The sequence below is a fragment of the Camelus ferus genome, chromosome 15 (assembly GCF_009834535.1).
Source record: "Camelus ferus isolate YT-003-E chromosome 15, BCGSAC_Cfer_1.0, whole genome shotgun sequence".
NCBI classification, from domain to species: domain Eukaryota; kingdom Metazoa; phylum Chordata; class Mammalia; order Artiodactyla; family Camelidae; genus Camelus; species Camelus ferus.
In genome coordinates this window covers 51,958,693-51,978,834 of record NC_045710.1, presented here as the reverse complement: position 1 = coordinate 51,978,834, position 20,142 = coordinate 51,958,693, and the positions used below count along the sequence as shown (strand labels likewise).

Here is a 20,142-nt window from a genome sequence, read left to right as displayed (position 1 = left end):
ACAATTGTGTAAGATATAAATTCCTGAAGACCTTCTATAATTCAAAATCACATAATATAATACTATCTTCAAGAAAAGATGACGGGTATCCTGTTTACCAGCTAAACCATAAATACAATTCATTTGGCCACCACCTTTTAAATCACATGATTGTTAATCCTTTCTTTAAGTTTAGCTTGATTCACATTATTACACATTTTATACCTAAAGTAAGACTATTAAAAAGTTTATATCATGTAATTTCCAACTTGCATAATTCAAATTTATAAAGAATGGCTCTCATGCACTTTCAAACCTTTAAGAAACAATCATTCTCATGCCATTAGAAACTGTTTAACATCACAGAAAATGAGAGTAAACCTCAAAAACTGTTTTATGAAACTATTATAACCATGATATCAAAATCTAACCAAGATAACCTAAAGGTAATACTTTTTAACAGAGCTGCAAAAATCCTAAATAAGTAATGACAAATCTAACTCATAATATATACTAGAAGTTCTCCTTACAAACTTCCCCTTAATCAGGATTAACTAACACTATCCCTTCTCTCTGCTAACAATCCAGAGCCAGATGAATACCCACAGCAAATCTAATCTGTCCACTGCAGCTCCCAGCAGATGAGCTGTATGTTTACCAAGAATTAATGATTTGTTCCCAAATCTGTTTATGCTACTTGTACTAATATGGTAATTAGATCAATAAGTAAATATTATAAAAATATTTATGAAGGGGCATTTTATCTATGAAAATGAATTTAATGCTATTGTTTTTTTAATGATGAAAGTCAATATGAGTGAAGTAACCCAAAAAATGGTGCATGGGAATCGTAAACATTACAAGAACTCCACATTCAGATTATTCTGCAGCTACCATTAAGACCTCATCAAACTTTAATCAACTTAAAGGAGAAATTGTAGATAACACATTTGGGATGTGGTTTATAACAGAAGGACAATTTGCCACTCAAACAGCAGATCCAAATTCAAAGAGGCCTTGGCACGTGTCAAATGATTGTCCAATGAAGATACACAGATATGGTTAAAAAGAAAATGTTTATGGTATGTATATTAGACTTTTCATGAGTCTCTATTTAACCAATTTTCCTGGAATTTTTTGTTTGTCTTTATGGAGGAGGTGATTAGGTTTATTTATTTTTGTAATGGAGGTCCTGGGGGTTGAACCCAGGACCTTCTGCATGCTAAGCAAGCACTCTACCAATTGAGCTATACCTCCCCACCTACCCAACTTCTTCAATTAGCCGACCAACTACCTATCTTGATTGATAGCATAAGAGGATATAAGTTGTAGTAAACTATCATCCCACGACCAACTGACTGATTTGGGTTTACCCCAGGAATGCAGGACACTTACACATATGTTATCAGGGCAATGGAAAACAAAATGATCATTCTGATAAATGCCAAATAGCACTGGATAATATTAAATTCCCATACCTAATTTGTAAGCTATTAATAAACTAATAATACAGAACACAACTTGACAAAGTCAAGACTATCTATCTGAAACTATCAATCATCAAAATTAGTGGAAAAATGACAGACTTTTTTTAAAATTTTTAATGGAGGTACTGGAGATTTAACCCAGAGCCTCATGCCTGCCAAACACATGCTCTACCACCGAGCTATAACCCCCACCCACCAAGACCTTCTCAGAATCAATAACTAAATAAGTTTGCTCACTAGCATTTTCATTATCAAATGCTATTCTGGAAAAAGGACTGAGGTGTAACTATTAGAAAGAAGGTGACATATTTATTATTGTTTGAAGAAAACAATCTTCTCTACCTGGAAAACTCAACTGAATCAAAGAACAACTGTCAGAACTAATAAAGGCCCTTAATGAAGAGTCTGTTTCAAAGTAAATACACAAAAATATGGTTTTTCTATATTCTAGCAATAATCAGTTAGACAAAGTCGTAAGAAAAGAAGATATTCCATTTAGATAGTAACAAAGCCTATAAAATGCCCAGGAATAAACTTAACAAGAAAGGGGCTAGACTCTGTAAACTAAAAATGACTCCTCTAAGGGACACAAAATAAGACAATAATGGAAATTAAGAAATTAAATGCCCAGCGATAGGAGAAGAGTTAAAACTTCTGGATGTCCATACTGTGGAATGACATGTGGCCATTTTTTTAAAGAATATAAAGATATGGAAAAACATTCACAATATATTTTTAAGTAAAAGATAATGCAGATTTTTTTAAGTATAATATGATTCCAATTTTGTAAAAAAAAAAAAAGTGTGCACAAGAGATATGCGCACAAGAGACCTAAAAACGTAGGCACATCAAAATCTTAACAGTGCTTATCTCCAGCTGGTAGTAAGTGACACAGGTGGTTTTAACTTTCTGCCTTACATTTGTTTGTGTTTTCTGTATTTTCTACAACGGATAAATCAGAAAACATTTAAAATATAGATTGCCTCCTCTTGGAAGCCATAAGATGCCCAATGCAGCAATGCCTCCTCTTGGCAAGTGAATGGAATTTAACTTTTGGCAGGTCCTATCTCTTAGGTCCCGCTACAGGTCTGAGGCTCCCTTTGGCCCCTCAGCGTGGGACTTCATGGGTGCACGGTGAAGGCTTGACACCAAACTCATCTTCCTGGAAGGACCCAGGACCCATAAAGATAACACCAAGGAAATCAGCCCAGGAGGACAGAAGTAGCTCTTCTGGGAGCCGCAGGAGTGGACGGCGGGCCCTGGCAGGCCTCTCAGAACCGGCTGGGGACAGCTAGGAGTCCTCGGGCCTCAGTCACACACCCTTCCTGCCTCTGGGAGGGGCAGAGAAAGTCAGTCTGCCTTTGCCCACAGAGGCTTCTTGTTTCCCGTGTCCTGGCAGTCAGGATCTGAACTTCCCTGTTTCCACTGGCCCATGTAACCCCAACCAAACCGCCAGCCCTCGTGAAGGTAAACAGGATGAAGGTGAATCGCACGATGCACCAAGAGATAATTCAGGGATGCCCGTTTCTGAGAATCTTCACTTAGCTTTCTCCCCACCCCTCCATCACTGCAAATGGCAGGTAGCTGTTTTCTGTCAGGGCTCAGAAAATGCCGTTCTTCCCTTCCCACTCCCACCTCCTCTGTTCCCTCCCCTCAGCCCCCCAGGGAAATCAAGGTGCCCACAAATAGGTAAACCATACATACATGAGGACTGGATGGAGAAGACGCCATGTTAGTGGGGGCCGAGCCCGACAGACCATCTGCAAGCTACAAATTAAACACGCTGGTTAGCAATGGATTCAGAGAAAACCACTTCTGGGCAGACTGGACGGCCCCGAGGAAGCAGAGCTCTCCAGCCAGGCCCCTCTCTGCTCTCTCTCCAGGGAGACTGCAAAAGTTGCGGGAAGGACGTGAGCTTTGGAGTTGCACAAGCGTGGCTCCAAATCCTGGCCCCAGTGCTTTAGCAGCTACATGATCTCAGGCAAGCCCCCTGACCTCTCTGACTCAGCATCCCCATCTGGAGAATGGGCGCAGAGCCCTGGGTTGTCCCAGCACCACAGTGAGTATGGATGAGAAGAGGGCCGTGCACGCCTAGGACCAGGCACACGGACGGGGCTCAGCCAGGGCCCGTCTCTTGCCCGCTTTCTCACTGCCCTTGGCACCGCTGACTCCACGCCACTCTCATATGTCCTCCTTGCCTTTCAGATTTCCCCACCTCAGACACACTCCAAGCTCCCCGACCCCGGGTGGTTTCTTCTAACAACTGAGCCACACCAGCACTTGCTTGGGCACCATTCCTAAGCCAGTGCAGGTTTCTGAGTCTTCTGTCCTCGAGGACAAAAACCAGGGAATCCTATGGCTTTCCCCAAACCAGGGGGGCTTTAAGAGTCTCACAGACACGCCACCCCTATACTACAGAAAACTTGCTGCATTCTTTTTTGGCATCAGAACCTTGCCTGCAATCTTCTGCTACACTTCATAGGATGAATCCCTGGGCTGCAGGACCCAGGAGGGCTTGGGAGGAGGGTCAGGACTGGAGGAAGGGTGACTTTTTCAGAGGCCACTACAACAGTCCCAGAGAAGGTGGTGGGACTCTGGGTGGACGAGTACGGTCTGGGTGGATGGGGCCAGCAGATGCCTTCTGGGCAGAGGAGACAGCGAGTGTGGAGGCTAGAGGAAACAACAAGCACTGCCTGTTCAAGAGAGAGCAGACGGTCCAGGAAGGCAGGTGCAGGGGGTGTGGCTGCAGGGCTGAGGAGACCAGCTGGGACCCAGAGCTCCCAGTTGAGACCCTCCCCTCCTTTGAGCTGGAGCAGGGGGACTCTGGGAGACTCCCCAGGAGGCCAAGTGCCAAGTGTCCTCCCTTCCTCAGAGGAAGATGCTGGGAGACACACTCACCTGGGGGTCAGGCAGAACCCAGGGAAACACGTGGAGGATGAAGCCTGCTGGGACCCGGAGGGGAGGTAGGTGAAGTCTGAGAACTCACAGATCACCCCTGCTCTGAGAGAGGAGCATCACTGAGAGGGACCCTAGCCTCCCCTAAACTAGCCCTCACGGCTGTTCGGAGCCAGAAGCACAGGCAGGGGGGCAGAATGGCTGGTGGGCACGCAGCCAGGCTGCTGGGTGGTTCTGGGGGGCTGGTCACGTGTTGGAGGGTGTGGTGCGACCCCTGGAACAGACGAGATGAACTCCGAGTGAAACCCCCAGCTGCCCCGAGACCGGCCCAGCCAGGCAGCGGCTCTGCCCCTCCTGCTCTCATCCTGAACCTCACAGAAGCCTTATTGTTATTTTTAATACAGTTTGTTTTTAGAAAGGTGAGAGGGAAACCGGCAGTTCACCAGAGCAAGAGGGAGAAAAAATAAAGCTAAACATAGTGCTCCAAAGGTCTGGTCCGGCTTCCGAAATTACATGTTCCCCTTTGGGATTAGGGCATAATTTGCCGCTCCAGTTCTGGGAGCACGTTCCCACCTTCACGGCGTCCCAGAGACTAAAACCGGAGCGGGCAGCTCAAAATTAGCCCAAGACGGGCCCCGGGGAGCCGCCGGCCCCAGCATCCCACCCCACCCCACAGGTGTGGGGAGCAAGCCTGCTGATGCCTCCTCCACACCAGCCTGCATTTACCCCATAGCCTCCCAGGCCCTCCACACACACACACACACACACACACACACCTCTCCCACCTCCAAGCCGGTGCCCCAGCTAGCTCCTCTGCCTACCAGGAAGTCCCTCCTCTCCCCTCTGCTGTTCTCACCCCGCTCCCCCAGCCCCCTCGGAGAAGCTTTCCTGGTCCCTGAGCCCACACTGACCACACAAGGCCCAGAGTCCACGCTCCTGGTGTCCTTGATAATAAAGCATCTCACCGCTTTGCCATCACTCTGATCATCTCATTCGGGTCTATGACATACTTCTCCTCTCTGCCAGCCAGAGTGGAAACTTCCTGAGAGGTGTCCTCCCCTCCATCCCTCCTCAACACACACATATTCCCCACCCCCAGGGTTTCTCCCTCTCTGCAGACTTAAAGAGGAGACCCCTGCCCAAGGAGGTCTCTTAGAGTGAGAGGCAAGAGTCACCCTTGACTGGTGGCTCCAGGGGCATCTCGGGGCCTGAAGGTGGGTGATGTGTGGAGTGCACAGGGGCACCACCTCTGCTTTGAGCCCCAAGACCCTCTAGGAAATGGCAGGGGGCACACTCTGGACATGTCCCTACACTGTGTCTCTTCCCATCTTCACCATCAGAACACTGAGCATTAGCTTAATGAAAAAGCAGATTAGTAAACAAAGACTCCAATTTTGTTTTAAAGAGAGAAGTGGAGTCTGATTCAGACTCAGAGACAGAGAGAGAAGCCCAGGGTGGGGGGTGGGGGAGGACAGAGGAGGACATGCTGGTGGCAGTGCATTCAGATGGTGTTCTTGGTTGGAGGCAATGAACAAATGTTCATTATTTTTCTTAATTTTCCAAACTGTATAATATGAACATGTATTTATAATCAGGGGGAAATGGTTATGTCCTTTATTTAAAGCAGAGCACAAGATGGAATGAAACAGCTCTGTGCCCTCCCTCCGAGGACCCCCCCAGGCCTGCCCTCAGAAACTTAGAAGTCACGGCCAGGATCCTTGCGGCAGCACCACTGAGTCCGCACACGCTTCTGCTCCCGGCCTCCCCACCTCTCATGCACACACACATGCACACACCACACGCACACACACTCACACTACCCCCACCTCCAGGCTACGGCTTTAAAACCCACACAGAGGACAGCCACGCAGACCAAGAGCGCACTGTGGGGTTACCACACCCAAGCTTATCCCTCCCGGCCACCTGCCCGCACCATGGGGGACAGTCCAGGAGGCCCCACCACACGGGACCCTCCTCACCCACAGAGATGGGGGCCCACCGCGGACAGATCTGCCTCGTACGTCCCCTTTGGACCACATCTAGAACTGGCCACTCTTGACAGACATCAAAACGTTTCTGGACACCAGAGAAACGCTTGGCCATGGGTGTCAGCCCGGGGAACTGAGCCACAGGAAAGTCTGGGGTGACATTTTGTAATGTGTGACAGCTCATCCCAGGCACTGGGGGGACGATGGAGAGAATGCTCATCAGCAGAGAAGGGGCAACTGAGCAAGGAGGCAGAAGACACCAAGACAGAAGCCGGATCTGGTCAGAGAGCACGTGGAGCTGACGAGGAGCCCGCCGCTGAGTCCACGGCCAGAGCTGGTGAACACAGCAGCCAGCAGGGTCCACATCGCGGTGGGATTGAAACAGGCAGCCTAGAGACACGGGTCGCACAACAGAAGCCAGCAAAATCCAAATTCTGCCGCACTTCTTGTCCCTCCCGTCCCCACAGGTCAGGGCCCTCAGTCCTATCTGCACTGGGTGAGGGGACAAGAGCCCAGCCAGAACTATCTGGAAAACCACTGGAACGGGAACCCATGGCCTCCTGGATCGGCCCTGGGATGCCTTGTCCTCCTAAGCCCTGCACAGGGGGTGTGCAGCAGAGAGGAGGCGAGTGAAAGGTTCCCTGGGCCAGCCCACTCAGATCAGTGACCTCAGAGAAGGGCACAATACAAAATCGCTTCTCCCCAAAGCCCCCATCTGACCCCATCAGGCAGGGCTTCCTGGAGACCAGGACTGGTCTGCCTGGAGACCTCAGGCAGGGCTCCTTGAGAACAGGGTTACATCTCCTCCATCAGACAGAGAGGTCGGCGAGGGCAGGGTCCAAGCCTCCTCCAACAGAGCAGGCGGACCTCACTTCCTCCTCTCCCTGCCCACCTCTGAGGCCCGGGGGGCCCTGGGGCTCCCAGGAGGAGGCCCTCCCCATGTGGGCATGTCCCCATGAGCCCCGACCCCAGCTCCCCATCCTCTGCGTGGCCAGCGGCTCTAGCCAGAGTGGTCGTGTGCTCCCACGAAGACCGCAGACCCTGCTCTGGCTCGGACCCCAGCCCTGGTTCACTCATGTCAACGCCGGGAGGACGTCCAGACTGGGCCTCCTCACCGTCTGCCTCTGGCTGTGCTCATAGCCAGCAGGACCCAAAACAGTCCCTCCCCATCTGAGTCTGTAGACATTTTGAGGGCGGCACACACAGAACAGAAATCCTGCTGGGCAAACTGCGCTTCCCTGCACAGACTCAGACGGCCCACCAAGGGGCGGGAGCGGAGCACTGGGCGCCTGGAGTTCGGGGAGAATTATCTACCTCCTTCAGCTCCAAACACCCTCCCAGGCCAGAAGGCATTGGACTTGGGTGTAGCTGAATCCAAAATTTCCATATGGGTTTCCCCAGTCAAGAGACGCTCCTCCTTAGACCCATTCATCCATCTGTCCATCTGTCTACCCACCCACCCATCCACTCAGGCAGACTTCAAATGCCTCCTCTAAGCCAGGCCCTGTGCTGGTCATTGAGGACACAAAGAGGAAGGGACCCCACTCCCTGCCCTGAGTCTAGTCTAGGAAAGACGCTGACAGTTACAGAGCCAGCAGGACTGAAGGCAAGCGCAGTGACCAAGACAGAGACAGGGCTTGCAGAAGAAGGGGAGGAGCCAAAACAGAACCCTGGAAAGAGGTGACCATGCTTAGGTTGAGTCTTTTTGTTTGTCTGCTTTTTCATTTTCATTTATTCTGTGCAGTTGAAAGTGAAAGTTTAAACATCATACAGAAAAACCACAGAAGCTTCAGACACAGTGTTGTAAGTTGAGTCTTAAAGAATGACCTGGAACCAGCCAGAAGGTGTCCCCAGTAGAAAGGACAATGGGGCAGGGCCCTGGAGAGCCATGGAGGTGGGAGAAATGGAGAGCTGGGGACTTCTGAGGACTCTCAGCACCAATGAAACTATAAAGCAAGACTGCCTGTCTCAGCGGCAATATGATCTAGGACGGAACACCAGAGTTGGTCCCTTGGAAGTGACAGAAAGGTGAAAGATATGAGCATGTGAGGCAAAAGCAGAAATCAGCCCTAAATGTCAGAGGGAAGCCCCCGTGAGCACATCTCGGGGACAGCTTTGAGGATCCCGAGCCTAACCAGCACCCAAGTTTGTTCTCTTGCTCTCAAGGCTGCTATTTGATTGATGGTTTAAAGAAAAATTCCAAACTACCAGCCCTTCCCCAGTGAACAGGCTGTGGGCCTGAGGACACAAATGCTGTCTATGTAGGCTGGGAGGCTCTGCCCAGAAGCTCTGGGAGTCCCAGGTGCCAGGGGTGTGGCCAGAATCAAGCAAAGCCAAGAGGAGGGTGACAACCTGGAACAGAGAGTGACAACGTAAAACAGAGCTGCTCAGAGCTGGTGCTCACAGGAGACCTTTCTCCACCTCCACTGCAGGAAGGACTGGTGGTCTCAACCGTACAGGACTCCCAGTCACCCCAGGGTCCAAGACGGGGAGAGTGCTCCCCCTCAGTAAGAGATGCCCCAGACCTCCTGCCATGCTGTTTGGCCTTGGCGTCTGGCCACCAGCTCGCCCTGTTGCAGAGCACATGGCAAAGGATGGCCTTCTACCTGCCAGCAGGGTTGGACACCCTCGCAGTAAGACCCCTCTCCTCCCCTCTTCCTTCCCTGCAGGTGGAGGAAATGGAGCGAGAGGGACTACTGGCTTGAACACAGACCCCTCCCTCAAGCTGCCTCCAAAGTGCTACTGAGCACAAATCCATATACGAATCTACAGCCGAAGAAGGTCATAGCTGGGATGAGGCGATGGGGCTGGGGCACCCCAGAGACCACCCATCACCCCCTCTCCATCCTCCCTCTCTCCCATTTGCTCCCCTCACCCTGATTTCCTGGGTGGTCTTCAGGGGACAGCTCTCAACATGGCCCTCAGGGTAGAGGGGCCATTTTTCTCAGATGCTTTGGGAGAAATGATTGGATCTTGCCCAGAAGGTGACACACAGCCTCCCTCCCACGCCTCACCCCACTCCCAACCAGATTAAAAGCTCCTATCTGGGTCCTTCCATCTGGAAGGTGTCCAGCCACCAGGCTGCAGAGGGAGACATCTTATGGAGGCTGCGTGATGAGGAAGGCGGGGGAGGGCGGCGGAGAGAGGGCCATCATGCCAGCTCTTGGCGGGAGCCGGCGCCTCACCACAGGGACCCATCCTACCTGAATGGGGATGAGGGGCTCCTTGTCATCCACGTCAATGAGCACGTCTTCCCCAGGACTGAGTAAGCTCACGTCATCTGCAGGGGGGCAGTGCCCAGGCCTCAGGGGGGCTCCTTCAGGGGGCTCGCCCCTCCTGAGCCACAAGACTCGGCCCTCGGTCTCCCACACATCTCACTCTGGGTCTTCGTCTTCCTCCATGTTCTGGGCTCCCCAGGTCTCTCTCCTCCTCCCCTCTTCGCACTGATCCCTGCAGCTCCCTCTCCCTCAGCCCTCCCCACACCACCTCCCCTGGTGGGGATGCCCAGGGCCGGGCGATGCCCTGAGGGCCAGAAGATCCCCACCCTCCCTCCCGCTCAGCTGGGCAGAAGCCATTTCTCACTCAGGTACCAGTAAGAGGAGGGCTTGGGGACCCGCCTCAGCTGGGAAGTGCGCCCGCCCAGCCCCTCTGCTCGGCCCTCCCCATCAACAGCCCCTCCCCTACCTTGGCCACCCTGTGGGGACGGACTCTCCTCTGAGTAAGGGTCACACAGGAAGCTCTCCAGGGAGCGGATGGTACACTGGCCCACCACAGGCCGGCGGCCAAACTGGCGGTTATCAATGACCTTGACCACGATCGGAGGGCAGTACAGCTCCTCCCTGGGCAGCATCTGGGTGGAAGGGGAGAGAGGCTCTGGGCTGCGGCCTGAACCCTTCCCTCTCTGGGAGGCCTCAGAGGGAGGGGGGCCCTTCTTCACAGGGCCAGAAAACGGCTCAAAACCCACACATAGCCCCCAGCAACCGTAAATCCACAGCAGTGGCTGGCCGGGCCCGGGAGCTGGCCGCTGCCGCAGGAGCCGCACACCTTTCTGTCAGCCTCTTGAATGCTGTGTGCGGAGCCTGACTTTCCCCCACAGCTTTATCTTCCCAACACAGGCCAGCTCAGCCCGAAGTTAGAACAAGGCTACTTTCCCCGAACTCTCCCTGGCTGGGGAGCGGAAGAAGGGAGAAGTTGGCCCAGGTCTCACCGTTTCTCGCAGACAGTCCCCCCCAAGTGGATACTCAAGAGTTGGCTTACAGACCCAGATTCTTCTCCCCCCCCAACCCCAAAAGCACTTTGAACACAACTTGAAATAATTTATATGCTCTCCTTCGGTGGCGGCTTTGGCTCAGCCAAGAGGAGGCTCCTGTTGACAGCCACTGGGCCTGGAATTTCTACAACACTTTCATCTCGCAAACCATTTTCCTTTCCTCAGGCTTGCCTTCCTCTGGCCACTAGGCCCAGGCAGCCCAGGGAGCTGGAGAGGGCTGGGGCCTGAGGGGGGAGCCCCTCTGTGGGGGCCCAGGCTGAGGGAGGACCAGGTCCCGGAAGGTTCTGGAGGAACCCCAGGAGGTCTGAGCCCTGGCAGGCCCCTGAGGGGAGCACCGGGGGGGCCCAAGGCCTGCCCGGATGGGTCCTGGGGACATCTGCAGACTTGGGGTCTGGGGAGGAGGGGGCAAGCTGGTCCCACTTGAGCTGCTCCCAGGCTTCAGCTCCTCCAGTGAGGAGAGACTGAGGGTTCCCTCCCCGTTCTCAGGGGAGGTGGGAGCCATGTTGTGCCCTACCCAGAATCCCACGGGGAGCTGCCCCCCCCCAGCCTGCCCGGGGCCGCGAGGAAATTCCACCCACCAGGGCTCTGGAAGGGGACAGCAGCAAGGCCACACTCACCACTTCCATGAAGAGGGTGCAGGTGTCGAAGTTGGGGTTCTTCCGGAGATTCTTGATGACACAGGACTGCACCGTCTGGCCCCCGCACTCCACCACCAGGCTGGGGGAGGACACACTGGCCATCTGGTAACTCTTCATGTTCCGAAGGCCCCATGCCAGGATCTGGGGACGTGGAGTGAGGAGAGCGTCTAGAAAGGCCCCAGCCCCCAGGAAAGGCTGGGCCAGGAAGGGGAAGGGCCAGGCTGCCCCCCAGCCCCCGCGGAGCCGGGCTCACCTCGATGGCAGTTCGCTGGAGAACCGGCTTGATGTTCTGGGGGACCATGTAGATGTTGGCCTCCCTCTGGGGTGGCGGGTAGGGCAGGTCTGTGTCCTCCGACTACAGGAGACAAAGGCGGGAGCAAGGCCAAGGCAGAAAGACGAGAAAAATGGACAGATGGGACAGAAAGAAGGACATGGGTGCAGACACAGAAACAGAAAGACGAGGACACAGGAGTGGGCAGGCAGAAATGAGAGAGCTAAGTCAGTTCTCCAAGCACCATCTTCTCCAGGATAGTAATTCAAGCATCCTGGCTCAGGATTCAGGTGACTCTGTTTCAAATGAGCCCTGGGTCACCCTCTTCCCTGAGCTGTTCACAGTGTCCCCGTCCCTGACATACACACACACACACACACACACACACACACACACACGTGCACAGACAGGCACTGCCCAGACCAGCGTGACACGTCCACTTCACCCCTCTCCATCCCAGAGAGGACCGCGTGCCCTCCTGCTAGCCTGGCTCTCCTGCCTCCTGGTTCAGACCCTCCCAACTTACCGCCCACCCAGATGTTCTGTCTCCACCCCCTCGCACCCACAGACCCCTGCCCGCCCCGAACTCCCACCTCTCCCACCTGTCTCCCATGAGGACAGAACGCTTGCACCGTGAGCCAGAGGGGGTATTTACAAATAGAAGAAGGGGATACAAATGCCCACCATCCACAGGCACCAAAGTGTGCACTGGGGAGGCTCCTTCATAGCACAGACCAGAAATGAGGGTGGCAAGTGTCAATGCTGCCTACTACGGACTGGCCAAAAGGCTTGGGCAAGAATCTCAAAGAAATACATGGCGCAGCAGGCGGGGCAGAGGAGGCAGGTAGTATCACGGATTAGACCACTACCACGCCTAACAGTGGTTAGAACACGGGCTCTGGGTATGAATCCTGACTCTACCATTTACTGACTTTTAAATTATTTCACTTCTTTATTACAACTGTAAAATGGTTATTAAAAATTATCAACCTCTAAAGATTGACGTGAAGCTTGAAAAGTTAATACAATATTGAGAAGAGTGTCCTGTTCATGTAAACTCTCAATAGCACAACTAGCCCACGTGGCACCTTTGTGACAATCAGAGAAAGATGTCCCTTTCTTAAAACTCTTTACTTCCATGTCAGAAAATCATCTTGTTACTAGTTTATCAGAAGACATTTTACTGCCACCTACTGGAAAATTGTTAGAATAAGTATGAATATACGGTATCTGCACTGGAAATTGCACCCCCTTAGGCCCAGTGTGCTTATGCAGTGCACAACCTGCACATCCATGCATGGGCAGCCCTGACACTCAGGAAATGTTAACTGTAAAGAGGACTGTGCTGGACGCTTTACGGAGCTTGCCTCATGGAATCGCATTCATAAACACTGGAATCACTGGATTCATTCATTCTCCAAGTCACTTGCTCTGGGTTCCTTCTTAAAGGATGGTGCAGCCTCCTGTAGAGGCTCTGCCATAAGTGGTGAGAGCGGCTGGAGCACTGAAGTGCACCAGCTTCCTCTCGCTTCGTCCTTTCACAACCAGCCCCCGCTGCCACCCCTGCCCAGGGACACACTAATGATGCTGAGCTTCCACGGCCTGCGGTGTCAAGAAGCTCATTTCTAGAATCAAACCAGACCCTGGTTCTAGCTCTAACCCTGTGGCTTGCTAGCTGTTTGATCTTGGGCAAATGACTCAACTTCTGTGACTCAAGACCCCCCTCTGAAGGTCGGGGATAACAACACCCTTACACAATTCCTCTGAGAATTTAACAAGAGAACAAGTATAAACAGTTCCTGGCACACGGGAGCACTTACTGAACGGTCGCAACTGTGCCGACAGATGTAGTGTTGGTGGTGCCACATTTTTACCATTAGTGTCATAGCTGATGCCCCAGAGTGACTTCAGCAGAGCCGAGCCATCAGAAACACCCCTCTGAACGACGCCGGCTTCGGAACTATCGCTACGTCACCAGGGGTATGACGGAATGAGGGAATGCATCATTTTCCTCCAGACCCGCAATGCAGGTGACAGGATGTAGGAAGTACCTACATTTTTCGACTGGCTGAGGGACACAGGCCACGGGGAGGAGGAGTGATGTGCAGGGCCGTCAGGCGCACAACTCCACGGGGAGCTGTGCCCACCGCAGTCCACATGAATGGCGCCCCTGGAGGGTGGAGGCGGAGTCTGCAGTGGCCTGGCTGCTATGGGAACTCCTGGCTCGGTGTCTACCCTTGGCACCCCCAGGCCACCTGGTACAGCGACTGTGCCCAAGGGTTGCCTCTTTAACAGAGAGGTTATGCCTGAAGGCCTGCTTGTGGCCTGATGCCCAGCCCACCGTGGGCCCAGAACCAAAAGCTCAAGGTGAAAGGGACAAACAGAAGGGACCAGGGAGGGAGAGGCCCAGGCTCCTGATGGGGAGGCAGGAAGACCAAGCCTTTCACATGTGGCTGCAATGAAACCACCCAGGCAAGCTCATCAATATACCCCCCCCTTGAACATTCCTCTCCAGGCCCCCAAACTCCGGGCAGTGTCCCTTTGACTCCTTTTTGTCCCTCACGTCCATGTTCCGCCTCTCCCTCTGGGCTCCCTCAAGCATCATGTGGTGACCCCTCCTCTCTCTATGCGGAGGCCCAGGCTCCCCACCTAAGGGACCTGTTTATGGAGGACAGGGAACGAGAACCTGGAGAAGATTGGGCTCCAGTACCGTTGGCAGGAGGCCCTGGAGGAAGAAGGCAGGTGCACACAGCTGCAGAGTGAGCGCCAGGCCCAGCGAAGGCAGAAGGAGAGACAAGCAGAGACAGTGGTTAGATGTGCGTCCAGGGGAGGGCAGCTTCCTCGGACCAGGTCCCCATTCTCCTCCCAAGGCCATCTCCGTCCACCACGCTGTCCTCAGGGGTCCCAGGACCTCCTTGCTCCCCACTCTTTGTTGCCACTCCCTAGAACCCCTGCCCCCTCCGCCTGGCCGCAAGCTGCCCCCACAGTCCTTGTCCCCTGTCCACTGTGCACACCGGGCACCCATCATCATCACTGCACATCTCTGCCTCCGAGCTCTCTGGCTCTCTGACCCAGTTTCATCCAGTCCTCCCCAATTTTCCAGACTGTCTGCCAGATCTTTTCCTTCCCCATTTAAATACGGTCTCAAGATGGTCTCTCAGGTCCATCCATGCCTTCTCTCCATGTCCTCTCCAGCAGTCTCCCTCCCTGTCCCCTCTCTTTTCCTGAAAAGGACTGCCTCCATCCCCTACCTCTCCTTCGCTTCCATGCAGCCCTCCACCCGGTTCCCTCTGCTCTGCCCCTTGGCCCCCTCCCTGGAAACTCCTCTCTCCAAAGTTAACAACAGCCTGCTTGCAGCTCAACCGAAAGGAAACTCACGGGCTCCTATCTCTGTCCCTCTGTCTGCAGCATCCAGCCAGTGGACCTCAGCCTCCTTCCTGAAACCATCTCTCTGGTTCCACGCTGCTGGCCCCTCTGCCCTCCTTCCCCTCTGTTTGCTGCATCTCCCGGGCAGCCTCCCCCTCATCTCCTGCCCCACCCTCTCCTGGGCTCTCTGCTCCCAAAGATCTCTCCTCAGCCCCGGACCCACATTCCCAACCTTACTGCTTTGTCATCCATGTGTCCTACTGGCCTCTCACCTTGAACTCGTCCCAAACTGGATGCTCTAAGTTCCCCCTCAAAACCTGCTCTCTTCAAGTGTCATCTCAGAAACCAGCCCCACCATCCACCCAGGCAGCCAAGCCAGAAACCCCAACGCCACCCTCAATCACCCTCCCCCGTGATTGGTCCCCAAGGGATCTGTCTCCTAAATCTCTCTCGTGCCCACCCGCACCCATCTTCTTTCCTGGGTTTGGGTCACCCCCCTCTCTTGCCTGGATGCGCCAGCATCCTAAGTGGGCTTTGCATCTGGTTTTGCACACGCCCTCCCAACTTGAACGCGTGCTGTACTCTGCGGCCAGGGGGAGCTTTCTAAGACTGTCACTCTGTTTAAAACCCTTCAAAGGTTCCCCACCCACTCAGGATGAAATCCAAACTTCTTGACATGTCCTCCAAGACCCCTCATCTTCTAGCTCCTACTGACCTCTCTGGTCTCACCTCCCAGCACATAACTTTCCCCTCCGGGACCCCAGGCGGTGAAGAGCAATCTCCCGGGGACCCACTCCACACCTGTCCTTCTGAGCTCCAGCAGGTGACAGGAGGCACGTCACTCTTTACTGTGAGGTTGGAGTTTGCTGGTCGCTGTGTCTGAAGTGTCCTTCTGCCCACTTCACCTGGCTACCTCCTACTTGGACTTCAGGTCCCCTGAAATCTTCCCTGGAGCCCCAAGTTTTAGTTAAGCATCCCATGGTTCCCATAGCAACTTGACTCACTCCCACTGAAAGACACATCACCCTATGTCATTTCTATGGGTTCATTTGTCTGCGTCCCTTGTTCAACCAGCAACTCTGCACACAGGGGCCATAGCTGAATCCCTGTTTAATAAATAAAGGCTTACGAATGGACAATTGAAGGGAGGGGGGCAAAGGGATGAATGGGTGGAGGGAAGGGCAGACAAAGAACTGACTCCAACACACTGTCCAGTCCTTCCCAACACTCTTGTCTGCGCCAGCCTGATCCTTGCATCCTTGGCCACCCCTCCTCCCCCGATGCCGGCTCAAGGCTCCCTCTGTTTGAATGGGCTTCCTTTGCCATCTTTCAGAGTCTAACAAATCTTTCAGGGCGTAGTTGAAACTCCACATCCTCCAGAGAATCTCCACAACCACTCCAGAAACTTCTTACAACCCTCCTCTCTGAGTTCTTTTTACTCTGAGTGACCCTGTGCTCGGGTTTCCCAAGGTCCTGACTGGCCTCCGACATCTCATACCTGGCAGTCCTGTGGCACCGGCCAGACAGCCAGCTCCTGGGCCCAGTTTCTCAAATTTTTCCTGGTCCACCCCATCTGAGAGGCATGGTACATCCTTCCCAAACAGTGATTCTCAGGGGAGGAAGGCTGCAGGGACCCCTACCAGCACTGCCAGGCAGGGCGTGGATGCAGACTGGAAGTGCCCCCAGGACACCCGGATTCACTGTCCTATGCGTGGCGGGGGACTCGGAGGACCACAGGTCTCAAATGCAGCCATACCATAGAAGGCTAATTGGATGAAGCCACATTTGACCACCCCGTTCCGTGCTCATTGAATGCAGGCGGGCATGCGGCTGCTATACTGATGGGGCTGTGCAGATGTGCAGGGTTTACCGAGGCAGCTCAGACCAGGGGGACAAGGACACGAGGACACATGAGGCTCTCTTCCCATCTGAGCAGAATCCACCCTACGCCCCCTTTCATCCATCTGTCCTGCTGGCCAGTTCAGTGCAGGGAGCCAAGGCCCTGAGCCACGAGGGGGGGCTTCTCTCCCAGTCCTGGGGCCACCACACTAGGCAGACATGCATTCCCAGGGCAGAGGGCAAATGTGGGGAGGTCCCTCCCGCCACCCAGGTCAGTCCTGCCGCCCGTGGCCCAAAGACCCCCTCCTCACCCAGCAGGGCACAGTCAGGGGACCCTCTGGACACTCAGATCCTGGCTCCTCGGGGGGCTGCAGGTGGGGGCAGCCGGGCCGGCTGGGAGGGCTCCACTGTCTGCCTGCCCCACCCAGCTCATTAGGAACAACATGCCGCTCTAATTACACTTCCCAGGAAAAACAGTGTTTTAAATTAAAGCCTTGGGGGAGGGATAGGGGGATGGGGGACCACTGGGCTCATTTTCCTGATTGCAAAACACCAAATTTTTCCTTCTGGTGGATTTGGGGGTGCCAAAGAATACCTCATGGACATCTCAGACTAAAAGCCATAGCATGTTGCCTGGATTAGGAAGGGGATGGAGTGACATCTGGTTGGCCCCCAACTCACAGCCAAAAAGCCACCTAGCACGCTCTCCCTTCTGCCAGGGCATCCCTTCACCGAGCGGGACAGGAGAAGCAGAACCAAAGGCAACACTCACTGCCACGGCCCTTAGACGCTCAGGACCACGGGCCCCTGCTCGCACCTAAAGGGTCCCCAGGAGGGCTCTTCCTCTTCACGTGCTCCACGTCCTAGGGGGCCCCCTATCATTAAGGAATCTGCCATCACCTCTTCTGCTGTGTGTGCGTGCACGCGCGTGTGCTCCCGTGAGTATGCACCCTTGCATACACTCACACGTGCGTGTGCATTCTCCATTTCGCAGGAAATCTAAAATTGCAGTTTCTTTGAACTCATTCCCCTTGGCAGCGCAGACCGCCTTTGTTCTCCAGACAAAAAGGAAAAGAAACGAGACAGAGGGCTCAGAAGAGGCGGGGAGAAGGAGGGAGAGAGGGAGCCGGGGCCAAGGAGCAAATAGAGGAAAAGGGAAGCGTGAAGGGAGAGCTGGAAGAGGGCAAGGAAGAGGGGAAACAGCAAGGGACAGACAGAAAGACAGGCTGGGAGCCAGAAGGAAGCAACCCCACTTCGCCTGCGCTCTCTGCAAGGACCCAGGTCTCCCAGACACCGAAGCTTCAGAGACACAACACAGCAGTCCCCCTTCCCCACCAAGAGCCCTGGAGAGATGCGCTCCAGATGGGTAAAAAGCCTGGGGGAGGGGAAATCTTGTTGCCTACCAAAGTGACACCAAGTCGTGGCACGCCCTCCAGCCCGAGGCACTGCCGCCTGCACCCCTGAAGGGAGCTCAGAGTCACCTCTTCCAGGAAGCCATCCCTACTGTCCCTGTCGGCTCTGGGAGCTCTCAGCATGGCTAGACGACTTTCAGCTCATTCACTACCCTGTCTCCCACGTAGGTGTGGGCTGTGCTGACAAGAAGGCAGTCCCCACTGGAGAGGTCGCCCCTAAACCATCCTTCAGAGTCACTTGCCCCGCTCCGTTCCTCTCTCTAGTCTTAGCCCTCATCACCACGAGCTGTCTCAAAAGCCTCCTAGCTGGTGTCTCCTCCTGCCCCTGGCTCCCCAACCCACTCCTCTCTGCAGCCAGACAGCTCCCTAACACACCCATCTGCCCTCTCTGCTCCCACACTTTTGAGGGCTCCCATGGCCAGTGGCCCAGAATCTAAGCTCCCAGCACAGCTTTCCGCAGCCCTCCAGGACAGCTGGAGCGCTCTTCACAGGTTTCAGGCTGGGAGCCTGGAAGGGGCTGAATGGGGGATGCAAAGCAGGAGCTTGGCCGCAGCAAAGAAGACAGAAAATTCCTGCTAAGGCGTCAGGCTTCCTGCAGAACCAGCAGCAGCAGCAAGACTAACCTGCCTCCACCCCATCCCTGGGGATTCTTAGAACCAAATAGGACCTGGGACTTTGGCACGAGCCTTAGGCTTCAAGGGCAGGGGAAGTGGCGGAGCTGTGGGCCCCAGAGCTGGGGCGGAAGCCCTCTGGGGATGAAGGGGTCACAAGACCACCTTCTGGGGTGGTTCCCCGGATCAGCTGATACTCCATTCATCCTACTGCGCCTGGGACCCTTTGAACGTACGAGCCAAGCCCTGTGCCCAGCAGACCCCCGGAACTTGCTCTCCTCTGGCCCTGCTGACCCCGACCCACCTCAGCCTGCGGCCGGCTGGCCCTGCAGCAGGACACTTGGCCCTCTTTGGGGTCTGGCCCCAAAGCTGCCAATTTTGATTTGCTTCCTGACAACAAGACCATGGCCAGATCCCTGCTCTTGGAATCTGAGCCTTCACTGTTATATATTATAAATCCAGTTATTAAGGATTTTAACTTTTTTTTTTTTTTTAAATAACTCATCCCTGGGCTGGGTCTTCTTCAGAGCAGGCTGTGGGTTTTGGCCACAGAGCGCTCTCAATCAAGAGAGAGGGCTCCGTGCTGCTTCCCTGGACAGGGCTCTGTTCCCCTTTCCAAATCGGCAGTCTTTCGCAACTGCAGCCAGAAGCAGGAGGCTGTCTGTCAGGCGCAATTACGGCCAGCTCACTTGGCGGACCCCACCTCGGTCTGGGAGCTAAAGGAAGTGAGGTAAGGGGCGCGGGGCCTGCGGATCCCACATCCTGACCCTGCACTTCAAGTCCAAATTGCACTGAAAATGTCAAATGGTGTCCGCTCCCAGCCTGGGGATTCCCTGACGGCAGGAAGTGGCTGCCCTTTCCCCAACCCCCATCTGACCAGGGCTCTCCTTCCTGTCTCTCTGCCCAGGCCTCTGCCCCAGCTCACTCATGAGGACCCGCCCGCAGATGTGCAGGAGGCCATAAGGAAACATGCTCCTCGTCCCTCATAGCAAAGGACATAGCCATGCTTCATTTAAATGCAAAGCCCAAGCTTCTCCCAGAACCTAGGAATCCCCAACCCACCCCATTCCCCCAACCAGCCAGACCCCAGACCGGTGCTTGGCCCGTTGGGCCAAAGGCACGCTCCCCACCTTCTTCCTAAGCACTGAAATGTCTGGCTAACACCACCTCCACCAGAAAGCCTTCCTTGACTACTCTGGCCCCTTACTAACATTTCTTCCTTGAAAACCTGGTACTCAGCCAGGTGAGGCTTTGTTTTGCAGTCCCTGAGGTCTGGGTTAATGTGGCTTCCAACATAGCAGCAATCCTTGTAAGGCCAGCATCACACCAGGGCACACCCCAAGCAGGCAGGCCTGGATCCATGCAGAGTGCAGGAAATGAATCCAG

General features: G+C 54.1%; 1 protein-coding gene across 25 annotated transcripts in view; it reads right to left on the bottom strand.

Annotated features, from left to right (window-relative positions):
* DYSF (dysferlin) overlaps window positions 1-20,142 on the bottom strand; it is a 201,759-nt gene that overhangs the window by 47,153 nt on the left and 134,464 nt on the right. For 10 of the 25 annotated variants that reach the window (XM_032497805.1, XM_032497810.1, XM_032497814.1 and 7 more), the window contains 4 exons: window positions 11,511-11,612; window positions 11,237-11,398; window positions 10,034-10,199; window positions 9,553-9,629 (listed from right to left, as the gene is read on the bottom strand). In XM_032497805.1, the coding sequence (XP_032353696.1) occupies window positions 9,553-9,629; window positions 10,034-10,199; window positions 11,237-11,398; window positions 11,511-11,612 (507 nt within the window). Of the gene's footprint in view, window positions 1-3,170; window positions 3,234-9,552; window positions 9,630-10,033; window positions 10,200-11,236; window positions 11,399-11,510; window positions 11,613-14,238; window positions 14,281-20,142 lie in introns of all 25 variants that reach the window. The other 15 variants (XM_032497799.1, XM_032497803.1, XM_032497796.1 and 12 more) reach the window with 3 other exon arrangements.